Here is an 18735-nt window from a genome sequence, read left to right on the forward strand (position 1 = left end):
GAAATAGGAAGAGAAGAAACTCTCCAAGGAAATTCAACACCACGGCAGCCCAGTGACCAGGTTCCCCCAAATCCCATCTGGGGGTCCCTTATGCCAAGGCCACACGCAGTGGTTGGGGTGACAGGCAAAGAAAAAAAAAAAAAGACAGTTTCTGTTGAGAATGAGGCCGTTCAGGGAGACTCCAGCGAGCCACCTAGGAGACTCATATCAAGGAGCCACCGTTCCTCTCAGAAAGACCCCAGTGGGTAAAGTACTGAGAAATCGTGAAGGCCCATGAGCAATCTCCAAAACCCACGTTAAAAAGCCAGCACTGGCCCCTGTAATCCCAGTGCTTGGGGAGGCAGAGACAGGTGGCTCCCTGGAGCTTACTGGCCAGCCAGCCTAATCCGTCAGCCCCAGTCCCAGGGAGAGACCCCGTCTGAAAGAGCAAGATGGAGGCTCCTGAGGCACAACATGAAGGGTGACCACGGGCCTCCACGTGTACCTGCAACATGCACGAACACACAAACACAAACGAAATGTAAAACAATAATAATAACAAAGACCGTGGAGCCACTACATGCATCAGGCCCCTACCTAGACTCGGGGCACGAAGCCCAGGGCCCGGGGAAGAGACTGGGATTGTGAACTTGATTCCAAAATCTCGGAGTTGGGTGGGGGTGGGGTGGAGGGGGGTGGAGCAAAGAGAATGCCATTATCAAAGCACAGAAACTAGGTCACATAAAACAGAAATTTCCACATCGCCCTTGCACATCAAAAACAACAGTAAGCAGGGCCAGGGACTGTGTGACCTTCATAAAGAAGAAGCATGCACGCACGCAGAGCCAGCCAGGCTGCGGTCCGCATGCTCTCCCCAGGGTAGTCCTTCCTGTTCAAGGCCTTGGGGTAACACAGACTCCGAGCCCAGGAAGAGTGCTGTGAACTTGGCCAAACCTGCCAAGCCCAAGCTCAAACCTCACTCTGCCACATACGTGTGGGGTCAGGCAGGCCCCCTGTACCTCGCTAAGCCTCAGTTTCCCCTCTGTAGCACAAAGGTGGGAACAGTCCCTGCTCCCAGAGGTGTTTAGAGGGATGGAGAGGTCTGGGACACTCAGCATCTGGCTCAGGTTGCATACATAGCTATAAGCTGGAGGATTAGCTCTGACCAATGGTGGCTACCTGAGGAGGCTCAGGAGAGCCACTACCATGGAAGAGCATGGAGGAGGTACAGGTCCTTCATATCGGGAGAACCATGGGAGACTTCCTGGAGGAGGCATCCAATGAACCAGTCTTGAAAGAAGGTCAGACTCAGAAGCAGCCCTGGAAATACAGAGCAGTATGTGGTGGTGGTGGTGGTGGTGGTGGTGGTGGTGGTGGTAGTGGTGGTGGTGGTGGTAGGGAGGCCCAGCCCAGGGGCCTACAGATACCAAGGGTGAAGGGATCCATTGCCCCAGCCTGAATCTTCCAGGTATCATACTCGGCGTTGGACGGTTTCCAGTGTTAACCCAATGGGCAGCTTCGAGGACCCACCAGTCTTTCGAGGACGGATTTGGAGAACCTATGTCTTCCGCTTCACCAGCGACCAGCCCACCGGGCTACTGGGTTTCAGCGAATCCCAGGAATGCTGAGGTTTTTAAAGTTATGCTCCAGATACCAAGAGGATACACACTTCAAAGATCTGAGATGCCAATGGCTGGGAGCTAGCTGCGCCCAGCTCCAGACCTGGGGTAGGTCTGTGATGGAGCTCCTGTGACTCGGTGGAGTCCTAGGAGCCTATGGCCTGGTTTTCCCAAGCATCCTCATTGTTCTGAGCTGAACGCCCTGTCCACACGCAGCCCAGCAGCCGGACATGAAGAGTGGGTATCAACATGGCCCTCCAGGCAAGGAGCCCTCTCGCTGTACCGAATCTCCAGGGCTTGTAGGGAGCTGGTTGTACAGAAATACCAACTGAGGACCAAGAGGAGGAAGCCAGGGAAGGAGGGAGATGGAAGCCAGAGAGGGATGGAGTTGGAAGCCGGGGAAGGAGAGATGGAGGTCAGGGAAGGGAGAGAGGAAGACAGAAAAGAGAGGACAGGGTAACTGAGGCAAGCCTCTTGTCTCCTCCCTCCCTCTCCAAAGACTAGGTAAGGCTTAGAAAGCAAAAACGTTAGATGCAGGAATGCACACCTTTAATCCTGGCCTGGGGGAAGTGGAGGCTAAGAAAGACCAGCTCAAGGTCATTCTCAGCTGCACAGTGAGTTGGAGGGCCAGCCTGGGCTACATAAGACCTGGTCTCGAATTTTTCTTGATTAAAACTTAAAAGAAAGCAATCTGGGGGTGGAGGGGAGCCACCTTTCTTGACTTACAGTCTCAGAGGGAAAAAGACAGCTTCAGAAGCCCCCTGCCCGCCCCCTCACGACCATCACCGGGCGCCTCCTAAGAGCCTGCTGCTATTTATACCTCAGGCCAAGCGCCGAGCTCACAGCTTTGATTTTATTCTTTATCCTTTTCTTTGTATGGCTCCATTTATATATTTATTTATTTATACCCAGGCTCTTAAGGAAAAAAAGATTTTTTTTTTGGGGGGGGGGCGGAGCGGCCATTTGTTTCCTCTCGACATTATTAGGAAAACACGGCTTTGAAAGCGGGCTGGTAGAAGAACAAGCGCCTCCCTCAGAGTGGAGGAGGAGAAACACGGGCACAGGCAGCCACTCTCCGCTGCTCACCCCGAGACAGGGACATGGGCCTGGAAAAACTGGGGTGCAAGCCCCTCACAGTGAGAGGAGGGGTCTTCAGGGACACAAAGGCCTGCCGGAAGGGTTGGGAGGAATGGGCTGCAGGCAGAGCAATGGTGACTCCATTTACTGAACATCCGCATAGCAGCGGCGGCATCACACACTGCCCACAGGGACTTTCTGTACCATATATTCACTTCCTGGTTTTCACAGAGAACAAAGGATCATGGCCGGGAAATCTCAGCAAACCCACTCTGAACCAGGATCAAAGCAAAACTCTCACAAAAGGGGCCATGCCACACCTGCTGCACATCAAAAGGAGAATCTGAAACCGGTAGCAAAGAAACGGCCTCAATTTGGGGCACTTAACCAGCCCTCCGCAGGCTGGCACCCAGCGGTGCCCTGCATAGACCCGCTCAAAGACAGAGCACTCTACGGAGCCTCAGAAGAATGGAGGAGACAAAGAGCCCATTGTCTGTCTCCCCCATCTCTCCTCCTAGCCAAGGGGGTGCAGGGCCCCATGAGCCAGCAACAGAGACCCCCAGGACACCTCTGATAGCCGAGCCTGGGAACAGGAGTTTTCTGTGAATTCGCTAACTCTGTAGAAGTTCTAATTCACCAGCCACAAAGGGCTCTTCAGAGCAGTTCCGAAAAGAAACCAACTTGGGCTGCAGGTGAGGCTCTCCCAGCTCAGACAAGAGCTGACCCAAATAAGATGTAAGGAAGAGTGAAAATGTCATCAGTCTGGGCAGCTGAGGCCAACTGCTGCCAGCGACCTTTCTGACATCCTCAGGCATGCACAGGGTGAGGGACGGAATTCAAGTTGGAGAACTGTTCCTGTCACGTGCACACACGAAGACCCTGATGTGCCAGGCTGATCCATGACAGCGGAGTTCAGCACCAAGCATGAGGACCACAGGCAGGATGGATGAGGCCACACCCAGTGTGAAGTGTGGTTAGGCTAGGGAACCCAGGGAGAGTCTGCCGCTCTGCCCCAGATGCAGGAAAGAGGGAACGATGTTCAAACATCCTAGAGATAGCCTCTTCACCATCAAGGCCCAGCTGGACTGCTGCTCATGAGAAATGGGTTTGGTTTCCCCACACAGGCCACGGCCCAGGGTACTGAGCACAGGCTGTTCCAGTGTGCTAGCTCAGTAATTTCTAAGAGTAGGTCATTTCTACACTATGTTGGCAAGGCCTAGGAATAGAATGTGACCGGGACTTAAGCTATTGATTTATGGACTTGTTCAGCTGGGGCCTAAGGTCCCACTGTACTTCTTGAGACACTAAAATAAGTTCAGACACTAACAAAAAGAACGTGCGCATCTTAAAAGGGTACAGTGGAAAGGAGGTCATCGGCCCACATCAGGAGCCATTGCTGAAGATGACGTCCCATTGAAGCTGTGGAAGTAAGGGCTCTAGAACCTCTGGGATCCCAGGAAGGCTGTTGGAGGGGAGGGCCTGCCTCCAGCTCACCAGCTGATGGCCAACTGCATCCTCCACGTCCAATAGCCAAGCTGGTACCCTGTCTCACGCCAAAGGAACCAGTGTGACGAAAGAAGGAGGCACAGTCACACCCACGCTGAGTCTTTGAAAGACATACCTGACCCTGGGACACTCTGGGCCTTTTGCTCCACTAACATTTTAAATAGAGGAGTTCCCATCAGACACAGCCATCTTCCCAGCAACCCAAGCTGGCCCTGTCACTGGCCCAGGGTGGAAAGCTCCAAAGTAAAGCCCACACTTCTGGGTGGTTCCCAGAGATTCCTGATAAGGGACTGACCTCTCACAAATTCAGCTGTGCCCTCTCCTCCCCCACCCCTGTACCTTCCTCAAAGCCCACGGGAGCCAGGTCATGTTAGGCCGCACTTGGCCCACACTCGAGGTGCCCTTCTCTTATCACAAATGCCTAGAATACACACTCATTGCACCCACCCACCCTAGATGGAGCTGGGGCCACTCTGGAACATACTCACTCCCCTGTGCCCAGAATCAGGTCTCAGGTCATCACCGTGGTCATGCATCCAGCGCAACACCAGGCCCTGAATGCATTTGCAGAAAAGACATAGGAAAGAGAGAGCAGAGGATTTCACCCAGGGAAAGCTACCCAGGACAGAGACAGTGACTGTCACCTACAGTCACCACTTCGCTGGATGGGAAAGAGGCCTCCCAGTAAGGCTCACATTAGCCCAGCAGTCGTGGGTCACCAAGAACCCAATTACAGCATCGCAGCCTCCATGAGCCAAGGGGAAGGATGCCGCCCTGAGATTAGGGGTGGATTGGGGCAACCAGCCTTGGGCCACGCTCAGCCGCCTCTACTTTCATGAGGGCAGACCAACCATTCACGCAGGTCTCCCAGAGACAGAGACCCCCCCACGCCAGGCAGAATGCATCTGTCTCGGGAACTAGGTGTGATCACTGCACGCGATGCCTGGTTTCGTGTGTGTGTGTGTGTGTGTGTGTGTGTGTGTGTGTGTGTGTGTGTGTGTGCAGCTGAAGCTCAGAGCCAGGGTTAAACAGACAATTCCCTCAGCCCCCAAACACAGTCTTTTTCTTCCCTTCTGTTCCCCAGGGTGATCAGAAAAATGTTAGAACTACAGAAAAACGCCTTGAATAGGAAGAAAGGTTTCTGGGTTCACAGTGAAATGTCAAGTTTACCATATAGGGCCCCTGGGCAGGCTGAATCGGGGACGGGAGGGCCAAGGCCGCCTAGCTCATAGAGAATATGGTCCTCAAAGGATAAAAGGCAGCCTAGCTATCTCCCCACATGCAAAGCCTCATGGGCCAGCTTCTTCAACTCATCTTCTGAACAGGAGGGAGAATTCTAGAGGCTAGCCAGCTGTCAGCCAGGCATGAGCATCGGCTGGTCTCTAACACCTGAGTATCGCCCCCCCCCAACCCAATTCACTGTGCTCCCTAGACACTGACCCATCCAGTCCTTCCTCCAACACAGTCCTCTACTGCCTCCAGAATCCAGTCCACACATGCCACAATGTCACCAGCCACCAGTTACCTGGCCCGGATAACTTCCAGTACCTTCTCCCCTCCCTCTGGCTGCCTCCCCTAAAGAGCTCAGACCACGGTGCCTTTACTCAGCCCATGCACCCTCCCTGGGGCCACATCCCACAGCTACTGCTGGAAGTGCATCCAGAACTTTGCATCAGCCTGTGCCCGACTGGAAGTCATCTCCCAGTTCTGAACCTCGGCTGGCAGTCACTACAGTCCAGAGAAACAGGGAAGAGACCCTCGCAGAACAGCAGAAGGACACAGTATCCTTCACTGCAGGGGATACTAACTGGGCAGGATCATGAGGCTGTCGTGACAACGGTCTGCTATGTAGAGAGTGGCTAAGGACGAGATTGAGGTCTTTCGCTCCTTCTCACTCCCTCACCGGCACCCAGGCTGGACCACTTTAGCAAGACTTAGACTCATCCACGCCACCTGAGCTCACCAGAACAGAACTGTGTTAAATCCACGTTCTGGAAGCCCCAGATCTCTGCCAGTGCCAAATAATGCTCAGGGGATTCAGAGGGCAGTACCAAGGTCACCGATTATCAAAGAACCCAGACTTCAAATGTCCACCCTCAAGACCAGGCTGGCCTATTGGGAAGTCCTGGATTCTCTGCCCAGGCACTTGTGTTGTGGGTAGTGAGGATTCCAGCAGATGCCCACCAGGCCTCAGGGATGCCCAAAGGCACAGTCTCCGCCCCCCACCAATACCCCCAAGTCCTTGCAGAAAGCAGGTGTCGAACATGAGCGAGCACGCAATGTCTACGGGAGGCGCAGGGCCACTTAGGTTCAAAAAGCTGTCGTAAAGTTAAAATGCAGCCGCAGTCCAGCGGGGGAGGAAGTAGGGAGGCAGAGCTGCAGGGTGGGAAGGGCAAGCAAGAGGCACAGGCCTCTGAAGACGGTCAGGGACCTCTGGGACCTCCGCGGCAGGGGCCCAGGTCACCACTGGGGTCAAACCCCAGGGTCTCACACACGCTAGGCAAGCGTTCTACCACTGAATTATGTCCCCAGCCCTTACTTTCTGGGACTGACTTAGTTAGGGTTACTATTGCTATTATGAAAAGGTTTATCTGGCTTACACTCCCACATCGTAAGTCCATCCCTGTGGAAGTCAGGACAGGAACTCAAGGAGGGCAGGAGCTGATGCAGAGGCCATGGAAGGATGCTGTTTCCTGGCTTGCTCCTCGTGGCTTGCTCAGCCCGCTTTCTTATAGAACCCAGGACCACCAGCCCAGGGGGAGTCCCATCCATGATGGGCTGGACCCTCCTCCATCAATCACTAATTAAGAAAATGCCCTAAGGCATGTCTACTTATAGCCCAATCTTATGGAGACATTTTCTCAGTTGAGGCTCCCTCCTCTCAGATGACTATCTATAGCTTATGTCAAGTTGCCATAAAACTAGCCAGAACGGTGGTTCAGGCTATCCTGAAACTCTCAGTTCTCCTTGCCTCGGCCTCCCAAGGGTTGGAATTGCAGTATGTGACATCATACCCCGCCAGGGTCACTATTTCATCTGTCTAGAGGACTTCAGCCCCTGCCGATGAAGTCAGCCTCCTGCTGCCCAGAAGGGGTCCCCTGGCTCACCATCTGTTTTCTTGGCCCTGGCCCTCGGCTCAGGTGCCAGTGATCCCTGAATCTAACCCACAGGCCTCAGCAGGCCCTTCTGCTGCAAGCCTCGGAGCCCCTGACTTATGAGGGATGCTTTTGTTACACTTCTTCCCGTCGATCACAACCACACTGCCTTTTCAACAACACTTCAAAGTGATTTTAGGGGTTGGGGATTTAGCTCAGTGGTAGGACGCTTGCCTAGCAAGCGCAAGGAAGGGAAATGCAAAACCCACAAGAAACTCATAACCATCGAAAGAGCAGGGCTCAAATCTCCCTGCCTGTGGCGGCAACAATCACTTCCCTCCGTGAAAGCTGCACAGAGCGCTCACCAAGGCAGGCTGGGAATGAAATCCACTGCTCACCCGAAACAGCAGAACAAGCCTGGTCAAGCTCAGCATAGATAGAGAAATGCACTGTGTTGCAGCAGGAAAACAGAACCAGCGGCAGGAAGGTTTAAACTCCTCAGCAGAGCCGGGGAGGCAGGCTTCCCAACTGTGGAACTAGCATTAATTAATCTGATCGGTAATGTCCCCACATACTCAGGGAAGTCCAAATTGGTTCTGCTGAGAAAATAAGAAGGTTAAATCATTAAGCCATTAACAACAACAACAACATAAAAAAAGAGGCTCTACTGTACACCTGCCATGGGAACCCCCCTACTGGGCCGGGAACGGGACCGCTATGGGCATAGCTCCCTCTAGCGGTCATTTGTGCTATAGCTGTCAGATGAGACGCGGTGGGGTCCAGTTCATTTTCTTTTGCTGAGGGGGAAAAAAAAAAAAGAAAGGAACAGCCTGGACAAGTGGGACGCTCAGAAGTGGGGCACTCAGAAGTGGGAGCTCAGAAGTGGGGTGCTCAGAACGCTAGCACTGGGCTCTGTGAGCTGGACTCCTACCAGACATTCAGGGCGTCTGTGTGGTGTTTCATCCAGCTAGAAATAGCCCGCTCCACCCAGCCCCAATGGATTCGCACTCGCGGGGACTGATCTTCACTTCAGGCCAGGCCTCCGAGGGAAGTACCCCAGAGGAGGAACCAGGGCTAAAAACATGCGTAGACACACTCCCTAGCCCAAGAGTGTTGGGACCGACACACCCCGCACCCTTCCCAGCACAGTCCCTCCTCTGCCAGCTCCCTTCTTCCCAGGCGCTGTCACTGTGCGACGCGTCTGCGCCCAAGGCTTCGCTGCCATCGCTTCTGTACAGGACAGGCATGTCACCTGCCTGTCTCCTGCCTTCCGGCACCACACTGAACAGACAAACTGCTCGGAGGACGTCTGGCTGATCCTCAGGGAGTCCGGGAGCAAATGGTTCAGCATTCCACAACTGTAATCAGTCTTTGTATTGATTTATATTGATTTTTCTCCATTTTTTTTTATTTGTTTGTTTTTTTAGAAGACTCTTGATACATTATCCAAGCTAGCCTCAGATTTATAATTCTCCTGCCTCGTTGGCCCAGATGCTGGGATTATAGGTGTTTGCCACCACATCTGACTTAACATTCCTTCCAGGGACTATCACTATAACTCACTGGGCCACTTTCCTTCTTTCTGTTCCCCGCGGCCCCCCCCCCGCCCCGCCCTCCTGAGACAGGGTTTTTCTGTTTAGCCTTGGCTGGAACTCACTCTGTAGACCAGGCTGGCCTCGAACTCACAGAGATGCACCTGCCTCTGCCTCCCGAATGCTGGGATTAAGCTCCTGAACCTTTTATGCCTGCATCGTGCTCCCCATTCGTGACAAACAAAAAGGCCATTGGATGCATACTGTGGATGTGCAAGTGGCCCCCTGGGATTTCCAGGCAGAAGGAGAAGAAGCCGTGAGCCTGGAGCAGAGACAGTCGGGGAGACACGGTGTTGATGGCTGGAGAGGAGAAGAGACAACCCAGGTCCCTCCCTGAACTGGAAGAGGGCAAAGATGGATCCTCACTGCAGTTTCCAGAAGGTTGTAAAGCCCTGCCCTCACCCTGTCTGATGACTCTGAGGGCTGTAAGGTGACAGACCCATGTTGTTCTAACCATGCAGGGTCTGGTGCTTTGTTGCCACGGCAACAACAAAAGCCAGGCACAGGAGCACACCGCTTCAATCACAGCACTCGGGAGGCAGGCGGAGCTAGGTGAGTTCAAGACCAGCCTGGACTACACAGTGAATTCCGAGACAGCCAGGGCTAGATAGAGAGACGATCTCAAAAAGAAAGAAAGGAAGAAAAATAAGAAGGGCTGGCTGCCAGCACGCTTGCACAACCCTGTGTACTCCCATTGGCCATTCAAGAGCTATGGAAACGGTCGAGCCTGGGTCACACAGCAGAACATTAAACAGATCGGAAGAGCCATTTAACCTCGCTGTGCATAACAGCACCGTGCCTCGCAGCAAGGAGCCACGGCATGTGACACCAAGGCCAGGGGTGGGGAGGTTGAGGGGGGCGGGGGATTGACCTCTAGAGAGCAGATCTCCAAACACGCATTGACTTTTATGTGCAGACGCCACAGGATGGATGGGTAGCCATCTCCCCTGAGCTAGCCTCTCAGAAGGCTTAGCCTGGCAGCTCCGGGCTAAAAGGCGGGTGGTGGGGCCAGGCTACCTCCAGCTTTCCGCCTGCCCGGCCATTTAATAGTTCACAGGAACAGTCGGAGGTGTGCTAATTGCTTGCCCTTTGCAGCCACAGCTGTGCCCCATAAGCCTCCCTCCTCCCGAAGCTTTGTGTCTCCTCTTTGTCCCTGGGACCACCTCCCTGGACCCGAACCAACAGGGCAAGTAAGTGTATATCCTCCACCCTGCTGTCATTCCCCAAGTGCCGAGTCCTTGAGGACTGCGTGGGCATTTTCAAATCCACACACAGGCCGCCGGCTCCCCTGAGGCCTGGAGGCGGCGGCCTGGAAACTGTGTTCTGAAGGTGATTGTCCTTCCGATCTTCCATCTTCCTGTTTCTGGCAGGTGGGGGGACTTAAGAACAACCACGGAAACATGCCCTTCTCTGTAAGGTCCTGTGGCCAGCATGGGTGTCATAAGCCAGGGGCAGGGAGTGCTCCGCCAACATCCCCATCAGAAAGCTGCCCGCTCTGTATTCTCCCTTCGTTCCCCTTATCCCATCAGGCATCCAGCTGCAAGTCCCCAGTCCAGAAGGATGAGAGAGACTCTGGGGAAGGACCAGAGACTTCAGGGCCAGCTCCATAGAGCAGGAAGCAGCCCTCTATCCAAGCCCGCCACCCACTTCCTCTATCGGTTGTCTGACCGCGGCAGGCTGGAAGGGTGTAGCTACTCGAGGAGGGAGCTGCCATGTGCCCAGGGAAGGCAGCAAAGTGCTGATACTCTCATTGCAGCCAAGTCAGTTCTGAGGTCCTTTCCCCATCCCAGCAGCCAGGGACGTCAGACACACCTAAGAATGCTCTGGAAGCTCTCTCAGCCTTGAACCCAGTAGGAAAAAAGAGGGGAGAAGGGAAGAAGGGGAGAAGAGGCGGAACCAAGCAGCGCTGGCTGCTTCCTGCAGGACACGCCTTCCAAACTCAGCTCCGGTCCAGGCATGGTGGCCTGTGGTCCCAGCACTCAGGAAGCTGAAACAGGAGGAATCCTCAGGGGTAGAGGCCAGCCTGGCTACAGAATAAGACCCTGTCTGAAAACAAGCCAGAAAGGGGGGGCGGGCAGTGAGATGGCTCAGTGGATAAAGGTGCTTGCTGCCAAGCCTGACTGCCTGGGTTCGATTCCCGGGGCCCACAGGGTAGAAGGCAAGAACTGACTTCTACACAACTTGTCCTCTGACTTACCACACACGCTGTGGCACAGGCATGCACAGATGCACACAGATAAATGTGCAAGCCTTTTTTAAAAAGAATTAAAGCTTGGGGGAGAGACGCCTCCGCTGCTGGCATCTCTCTCTCTCTCTCTCTCTCTCTCTCTCTCTCTCTCTCTCTCTGGCCAGCAGGAGTTGGGCACAGGGCTCTCTCTGCAGCAAGACGGCCAACCCGAGCAGGATGTGACACACTGCTCCAGGGGAGATACCGGGAGCAGGGATGGTGGGAAGAGTGGTGGACACCCGGGGGGAACCGGGCGGCTCCTGCATTACCCGGGACTGCAATACAGGCACCGGCTCCATGCTACCAGAGCCCTGGGTCTCTCTCCTAAAAGACACGTGGACCTTCTCTGTCTCAGCAGCTCTCCACCCACAGGAGAACATCCAGCAGGTGATCAGGTGGGACTGTGTCTCGAAGCCAAAAGAACAGGTAGGGGGTAGGGCTGAACAGGGGCCCACTTTACCAGGTCTACTTCTGCAAATCCCACACGGCTCAGAGGGATAGTGCCTGACACCTAAGTTCCATCTTCAGAACACACACACACACACACACACACACACACACACACACACACACACGCATGCACGCACACACGCAATAGCAATTCACTGCTCTCTGCTTCCTGGCAATGGACGCCTTCCCGCCATTATGGACTGAACCCTCGAAATGACCCTTCCTTTGGTGGTTTCTGTCAGGGATTCTGTAGCGGCAAAGACACATTGAGTATTCCCTACGCCACCAAAGAGGCATGGTGCCAGAGTCACACAACAGTCCAACAGCCTGGGGGGTGTAGGGTGAAGAGGAGGTGGAGGAGCCCTGATTGGGAACCAGGTCACTGGATCAGCCCCTACGTCCCATTCCCACTTGCTGAGTGACCTGAGGCAGGTGGTTTAACCTCTCTGGGCTCCAGTTGTCGCCGCTGTGAAAGAAAAACTGTCACAAGGACATCAACTACCCCAATGCTCACACATTAAAAAGCGGATGCTGGGTCACCATTCACAGTGAACACGGAGGTCCGGCTTCTCGGGCCTACCCAGCACTAAATGCCTCCCACTGGCTACTCCAGTGATAAGATGGGGCTCGAGAGATGGCCAAGCAGGGACATGTGCTTCCCAACAAGACTGAGTTCCTTCTGTAGGACCCCTATGGTAGAAAGAACAGACTCCCCTCTGACTGTACATGCTGGCTGTGGCATGTGCACTATACACTACACACACGCATGTACACACACACACACACACACACACACACACACACACACACAAATTCTAACCACAGCTTGTGGCCGACAATGTCCCAAGTCCCACTCTTCTGGTTCCAAAGATCCACATGGCCCACCCCACAAGTTAGACCCTCATCTCCCTTGACTGCCACAAGATGACCAAGGGTCCTCCTTCCCCATCACCGACACCAGCACCCCACCACCTTCCCAGGAAAAGGCCAGTCCAGGGTCCATTCTTGCAAAACAATCCCCAAAGAGCAAGGCCACAGCAGCAGCGCTGGCTGAGCAGGGAAAGGGACAACTCACTGTCAGCAACGTGAGGCCAAGGCGGGTGTCGGGGTGCTCTCTAGACCCACAAGCAAGCTGCCACAGTCACTGTCCAGGCAGGAGGGATGCATATGTGTCATAAGGGTCACAGGGACATCACCACCATGACTTGCAAATAAGGAGCCCTGAGGAAGCCACAGAGGCCAGGGCTGTCTGATAAGATAATGCCACTGTCCACATCATATGCAACTTCAGGAACCACGGTGGCAATTCCCCCTACCAGATGCTCCCCAGAGGTCCTGGTGGCTCTGGGAATGGAGGGGGACAACCACCCTGTGGGGTGACTTGAGTCCCACCAAACTCTGCAGGAAAGTGACCAGGAAATTCCCAACTCTGAGCTACCTAGTGGGCTCTGGGGAGGGGCAGGGGTCTGCCATCTCTTGGGGACAGACAGCTCTATGAGCCCCAGTGGAAGGTGACATGGCCAGGCAGCAGTATCTCCTAGTTGTCAAGTACACAGAAGACGAAACACAAGGGTGCTGAGTGCCTGTCACCTGTTACCACGACAACAGAAATCAAATTAATCAACAGCTTAAGCCAAGCAGAACTGTGTTTTGTGTTTCAGTTTTGTGGGAACAGATCTCTATATACACCCCTGAACGGCCTGAAACTCCTGATCCTCCTGGCTCAGCCTGCAGAGTGCTAGGATTACTAGTGTGTCCCAGCAATCCTGACTTTTTTGTTTTGCTTTTGTTTTGTTTTTTGTTTTTGTTTTGTTTCGTTTTTTGGTTTTTGTTTGTTTTTTGTTTTTTGTTTGTTTTTTGTTTTTTTTGCAAAAGAAGATTCTGAAAGTGCAGAAGAGGAAGCCAAGGTAAAATTCTATGGCCTTTGCCTGCAATACATCCCCTTTTCTGCAGCCACAGGACACTCTGCCTGGGCTTTGAGCCCCGCATACTCTGCAGCTATTTGTGGAGTGCAGATGGAAACCCCGATGGACCTCTTGGGCCGTCTGTGATCAATGAACTCATATAATGTCTGGCATCACCAGTTGCTATTGGTTGTAATTTTAACTACAGCTGTGTGTTGCTTCCTACCCGAGTGGGCAGTTTCAGCTTGAAGACCACACTTAAGAAACGCCTAGACAATGTAGATCCATTATTCCACGTGATCTCCCAGTGCCACCAAAGGATGCTAGAAACACAAACTGGACAAGGCTGCTGTGCCCCCCAGAAGCTCACAGACAGTCGTCTCTGATCGGCAGGCACACTCTGTCCTAATGAGCAAAGTGTAGTGAGGCAGAACCTCGATGGCCTCACGTGTGCCCACACGGAGCATATGCCCTGTGTGTGGCATGCATGCTGCACTTCCATCCCACTGGCAGAGAAGAGGTTGCTCACACAGTGTCTCCCCAGGGATGCAGGAGGAATCAGCTGCGCGCACGCGCGGATGTCATGATGACCACCGTGACCGCGGCAGGATCTTCCTGCTCCATCGGTCTTACAAGCCTATCAGCCTAGAGCTGGCAGAAGGATTCAGGGCCTCGATCAACGCTCCACAGATGCTCCATGGCCCTGGTAGGTTCAGCAAGGAGAGAGGGAGCCACCCCTCGGGGAGGCCAGCATTCCCTAAAGGGCTCAGCTTTGAGACAGGCAGCACCACACCAGGAGGGAGGTCCCACAAAGCTGTGCAAGTTCACAGTTGCAACTTCCCTTGGCCATGGATGAAATCCCTCTGCACCACCAGCCCAGATAAACCTCTCTTCCCTCAAGGTGTTTTGTTGACGTGATGAGGACGTTAACACAGCATGCAAAGAAGAAATGCAGGAGGGGGGATGCTTAGTGTGTCCCTAGCATGTACAAGGTCAAGGTCGTGGGTTGCATCCCAGGTACTAGAGAGACAGGAGTGCCTTAAAGCCCTTGGGACCTCCTGTACATTGAAGAGTCTAGAAACATCTCTAGCCCTACTGATTTGGTCTGTACCTGGGTTCCTGAACCAAGTTCCTAAAACCCTTGTCATTCCTTGAGAGACAGAAGCATCTTTTGTTCTAATGAGTCAGCTTGTGGAGGTTCCTGCATGGGACTGGTCCCAGAAGGACCAAGGTGCCATGAGAAGCTTGGAAATGCCAGCTCTCCTGACTTCTGGAGAGGAGAGGGGCTGGGGTCTGAGCCTCTCATTTGTCCTGGCTTCGTGTGACGCCTCTGTAAAAATCCCTTACCTAGCACAGTTTGGAGGGCTTCCCGATTGACAAGACATGCCCTCATGTTGGGACAGTGGCCTGCCTTAGCTCCAGAAGGGATGCTCCTGTGTTCAGAGTCTCTCAGATTCACCACACCCCTCCTCATCCCACTATTCATCCTGGAACTTTGCTGGGCTTTCTTAATAAACAATGCACAAAAGAGAACGGTTTCGCAGGGTTCCACAAATGAACTAAACCAAGGAGGGCACAGAAACCCCACTTCCCAGCAGCCCCTTCACAAGCTACAGCCTGCACTGGCACCTGGAGTGATAGTGGGGTGTCGTGATAGTGGGGTGTCGTGATAGTGGGGTGTCCTTGCAAGCTGAGCCTCAACCCCAGCTCTGATGCTCTCTGGGTACACAGTCAACAGGAAGACACACCCCATAGTGTCCCCAAAGAGCTGTTTGGTGTGATAAGAGGTCCTCTCATGCCTGCCAGGGTGACAGAGGCACAGAGCCACGTGTGGCCATCTGTCTCTGCTGTGGCTGTCTGTCTCCTGCGGTTCTCAGCACACTAGCCAAGTGCTGTCCAAATCATCCATTGAGTTCTGGGCTTACAAATCCATAGCCCTGAAGCACGCTCACGGTACTGACTCGGCCACTTAGGAACAAGCTCAGGGAAGCGGGAAGTGTAAGTTCCTGGGGTCCATGCACCCACTAAAGTCAAGTGGACAACCTCTGCCTCCTTGTTTTCCCCCATTTTGTGGTCTATTTAGTGCAGTGTTCTTGTGTTTTAGGATGGTGACCACTGTGTATAAGACCTGGAGCAGCTGCCAGAGCTCCCAAACACAGGATGACGGTGGCCTGATGGAGGAGCATGTCACAGAAGCCTAAGGCAGGGTGAAAGACAGTTGGGATCTGAGAGTTCCATGGCAATGAACCGAGAGACAGAGACAGAGAGACAGAGATAGAGAGACAAAGAGGGAGGGAGGGAGGAAGAAGAGAGGGAGGAAGGAGGGGAGAAAAAAGGGAGGGAAAGAGGGAGGAAGAGAGGGAGAAAAGGAGGGAGGGAGGGAGGGAGGGAGGGAGGGAGGGAGGAGGAGGGAACTAGTTCCTCTCAGCCCCGATACTGAGGTTAATGATTTCCGTGACCATCAGCCAGGAAGTCCTAACACTGAGACTCTGTGCATCTCTGAGTGCTCTTCCCACCTCTGGGGCACGGGGAAGAACAGAACTTCCAACAGGAGGATCAGAGGAGGCCTGGAAAGGAGGCAAATGTGTCCTGGGATGTCACATCCACCCCTCCAGCTCTGCTCAGCACGCATGCCACGTGCAGAATGGCAAGCGCTATTTAAAGCCACATGACAGCAGGCCTTGCTGTGTTTAATGACACTCAGCCCGCACCTGTCAAACAAGTTCTGTGAGACTTCTCAGAGGAAGCCGTGCCACAGGCAGCAGCCTCTTAAGCAGAGGCCATCCATGGGCCTCCGCACTCAACAGGCAAATTCAGGGCCTGGAGTACCCCTGCACCCCTTAGAGCACACCTGGGTGCCATGCCGGCTCCTTCATATCCCCAAGGCTGGCAATGGAAACCCTTGAACAGCACGTATGCCAGAAGAAAAAAAAAATTATTATTTATCTCATGGCTGAAATGGCATCACACAAAACACCACAGCAGAGGGAAGTTAGCTTCTGGGGTTGGGCACTGCGGACACAAACAGAGATTCTCGGTCTTCCTCATTAGCTGAGGGCAAACCCGATCTCCCACCCCTTGGAGCCTGAGAGTCTGAACGGAACCACTGGGTGCAGGGCGCAGATAATCACAAGCAGCTGTTTTGACTATCTACGCATCCCCCATCATTTCCTCGCCTCTGAAAAACAAGAGGACGAACAGTGATAACCCAGGGGCATGACAACACATGTGGCATGTGGCAGCTAGGAACAGGAGTTCAAGGTCATTCTTGGATTTATAGTGAGTTCGAAGCCATCCTGGCTACAGCGAAGTTGATTGGGGTGGGGGAGGGGCTGTGCTGCTGCTGCTGCTGCTGATGGTGATGATGATGAGATGATGATAATGAGATTTAGTCACTAACAGAGTTCTGGTCACTGTGAGTTGAGTCAATGTCCCTTGGAACTCACGTCCCCCTGGGACCTGAGAGACTACTTATTTGAAAATAAGGTATTTGAAGATAGGCTCAAGATCACAGCAGATTAGGGCAGACCCACAGATGCACGGAGGGAATGTGGTGAGAAGATAGAGGCAGAGGTGCACAGGAGGGTACCATGTGACATGGGAAAGATGTGTCACAGGGGTCAGACCTCAGGCAACAGCTGCAGCTGGAAGAGGCAGGAAGGATCCTCCCTGGATGGCTGGGACAGGGTCCTGCTGCACCCTGGGCTGTGGTCATCGCAGAGGCGGGTGTAGTACGGCCCCGCTCTTCAAGCCAGCAGGCAGTGCTGGGTGCTAGCACAGAGCTAATATTGTCTTGTTATTTTTCTTAATGTTCTTGTTACTGTCTTGTGGATTTTTCTAAAGAATCATTTCATTTTTAATGATGTATATGTGGGGGGAGGGAGCATGCACACATGAGTGGCAGTGCCTGCTGAGGCCAGAGGCCTTGATCTCTCTGGCGCTGGAATTCCAGGTCTTCTACAAGACCATTACATGCTCTTAACCTCTGAGTCATCTCGGCAGCCTGCACATCTGTGGATTTTGAGACAAGGTCTTGCTACATAGCCCAGGCTAGCTTGCAACTTACTCTGTAGACCAGGCTGGACTCAAACTTTCTCCAACTCTCCGTCTCTGCCTCCCGAGTGCTGGATTTATGGGTACATGTGCCACACGAGGCTGGTTTTGTTGTTGCTGTTGAATTTCTGAGATAGGTAGATCAGATTGGCTTGGAACTGGCTGTGTAGCGCAGGCTGGCTTTGACTTGTGATAATGTCTCTGGCCCTGGGATTGGCTACACTTAACTATTTTCAAGATCCCAGTTAGCTGGAATTTTAATCCCCATCCTAGACAAGGAGGCAACTAAAATTGGGAGAGGTCTTGCCCCGGCTTCAAGCGAAGTGCCTGCCCCAGAGAGGCTGGGTAGAGGAGGTTCTGGGTCACCAGTCTGGGTCCTACCTCACAGCACATTTGTGACCCCACTGTGGCTCCCCAGAACCTAAAGCTGTGGTCTCAGGGCTCAAGCCCCAACCCCAGGCTCTGTGGCCTCTAGCCTTCCTCCTCCACCACCCAGGCCTTGGTTTTGAGCGTCCCTGTCTAAATTATCATGAAGTTGTTTTCACTACCCTCTTTCCAGAGCATCCAGTTTTATCCACCAGGTCCCTCCCTGGTGACCCAGGGAGCCCCCTGCAGAGGCCAGTCTGCTCACAGTACTGGCAAAGGCCTGAGGGCTGCAAGGACAGCTCCGCCAAGGTTACAAAGCCTATCGGATGACACGTGAGCTCCGTGGGCCAGCTGTCCCCAGACTTCACCCTTGGCCAAGGTGCAGCATGGAGTCCTCTGTCTTTGGAGGTTTTAGAAACACAAAGGTTATTTTTAGTAGCTGTGACTGCCCCTTGGCTATTCCATTAGTTTCAGAGGCAAATAATTCCCTTCCGTGCAACTTGACAGGCTCACATAAGAATTGCCCTCACCCACAAATACTTACTGAGCGTGCCACCACATGCTGTACCCTGCCTGGCTCATTACTTTAAAAAATAAATAATTTACTTAGCTAATGATCGTGAATCCTCTAATTCAATTTGCTCTTAAATGTGTTTAATTTTCCCATAATAGAACCGCACACTTCGAAACGAAGCGTTTCTGCTGTGTTGAAACAGGAGACAAAAGAAGGGAAAAGAGATGCTGGTGTAGGGGCAAGCCTCTGACCCTAACACTCAGAGGCAGAAGTGGAAGGGTCGTGAGTTCAAGGCCAGCCTGAGCCGCATGGTGAGGCTTTCTCAAAACACAACAAACCAAAAACACAGGCAA

At 53.3% G+C, this 18735-nt stretch overlaps 1 protein-coding gene across 2 annotated transcripts in view; it reads right to left on the reverse strand.

Annotated features, from left to right (window-relative positions):
• Parvb (parvin beta) overlaps nucleotides 1–18735 on the reverse strand; it is a 90077-nt gene that overhangs the window by 49592 nt on the left and 21750 nt on the right. Inside the window, exon 1 of one of the 2 annotated variants that reach the window (XM_037197492.1) lies at nucleotides 12621–12735. The exons of the other annotated variant lie outside the window; for it this stretch is intronic. Within the exon in view, the coding sequence (XP_037053387.1) occupies nucleotide 12621 (1 nt within the window). The 5' untranslated portion in view covers nucleotides 12622–12735. Of the gene's footprint in view, nucleotides 1–12620; nucleotides 12736–18735 lie in introns of those variants that run through there. 2 annotated transcript variants of the gene reach the window in all.

This window comes from Peromyscus leucopus, chromosome 20 (assembly GCF_004664715.2).
Source record: "Peromyscus leucopus breed LL Stock chromosome 20, UCI_PerLeu_2.1, whole genome shotgun sequence".
Classification (NCBI taxonomy): Eukaryota; Metazoa; Chordata; class Mammalia; order Rodentia; family Cricetidae; genus Peromyscus; species Peromyscus leucopus.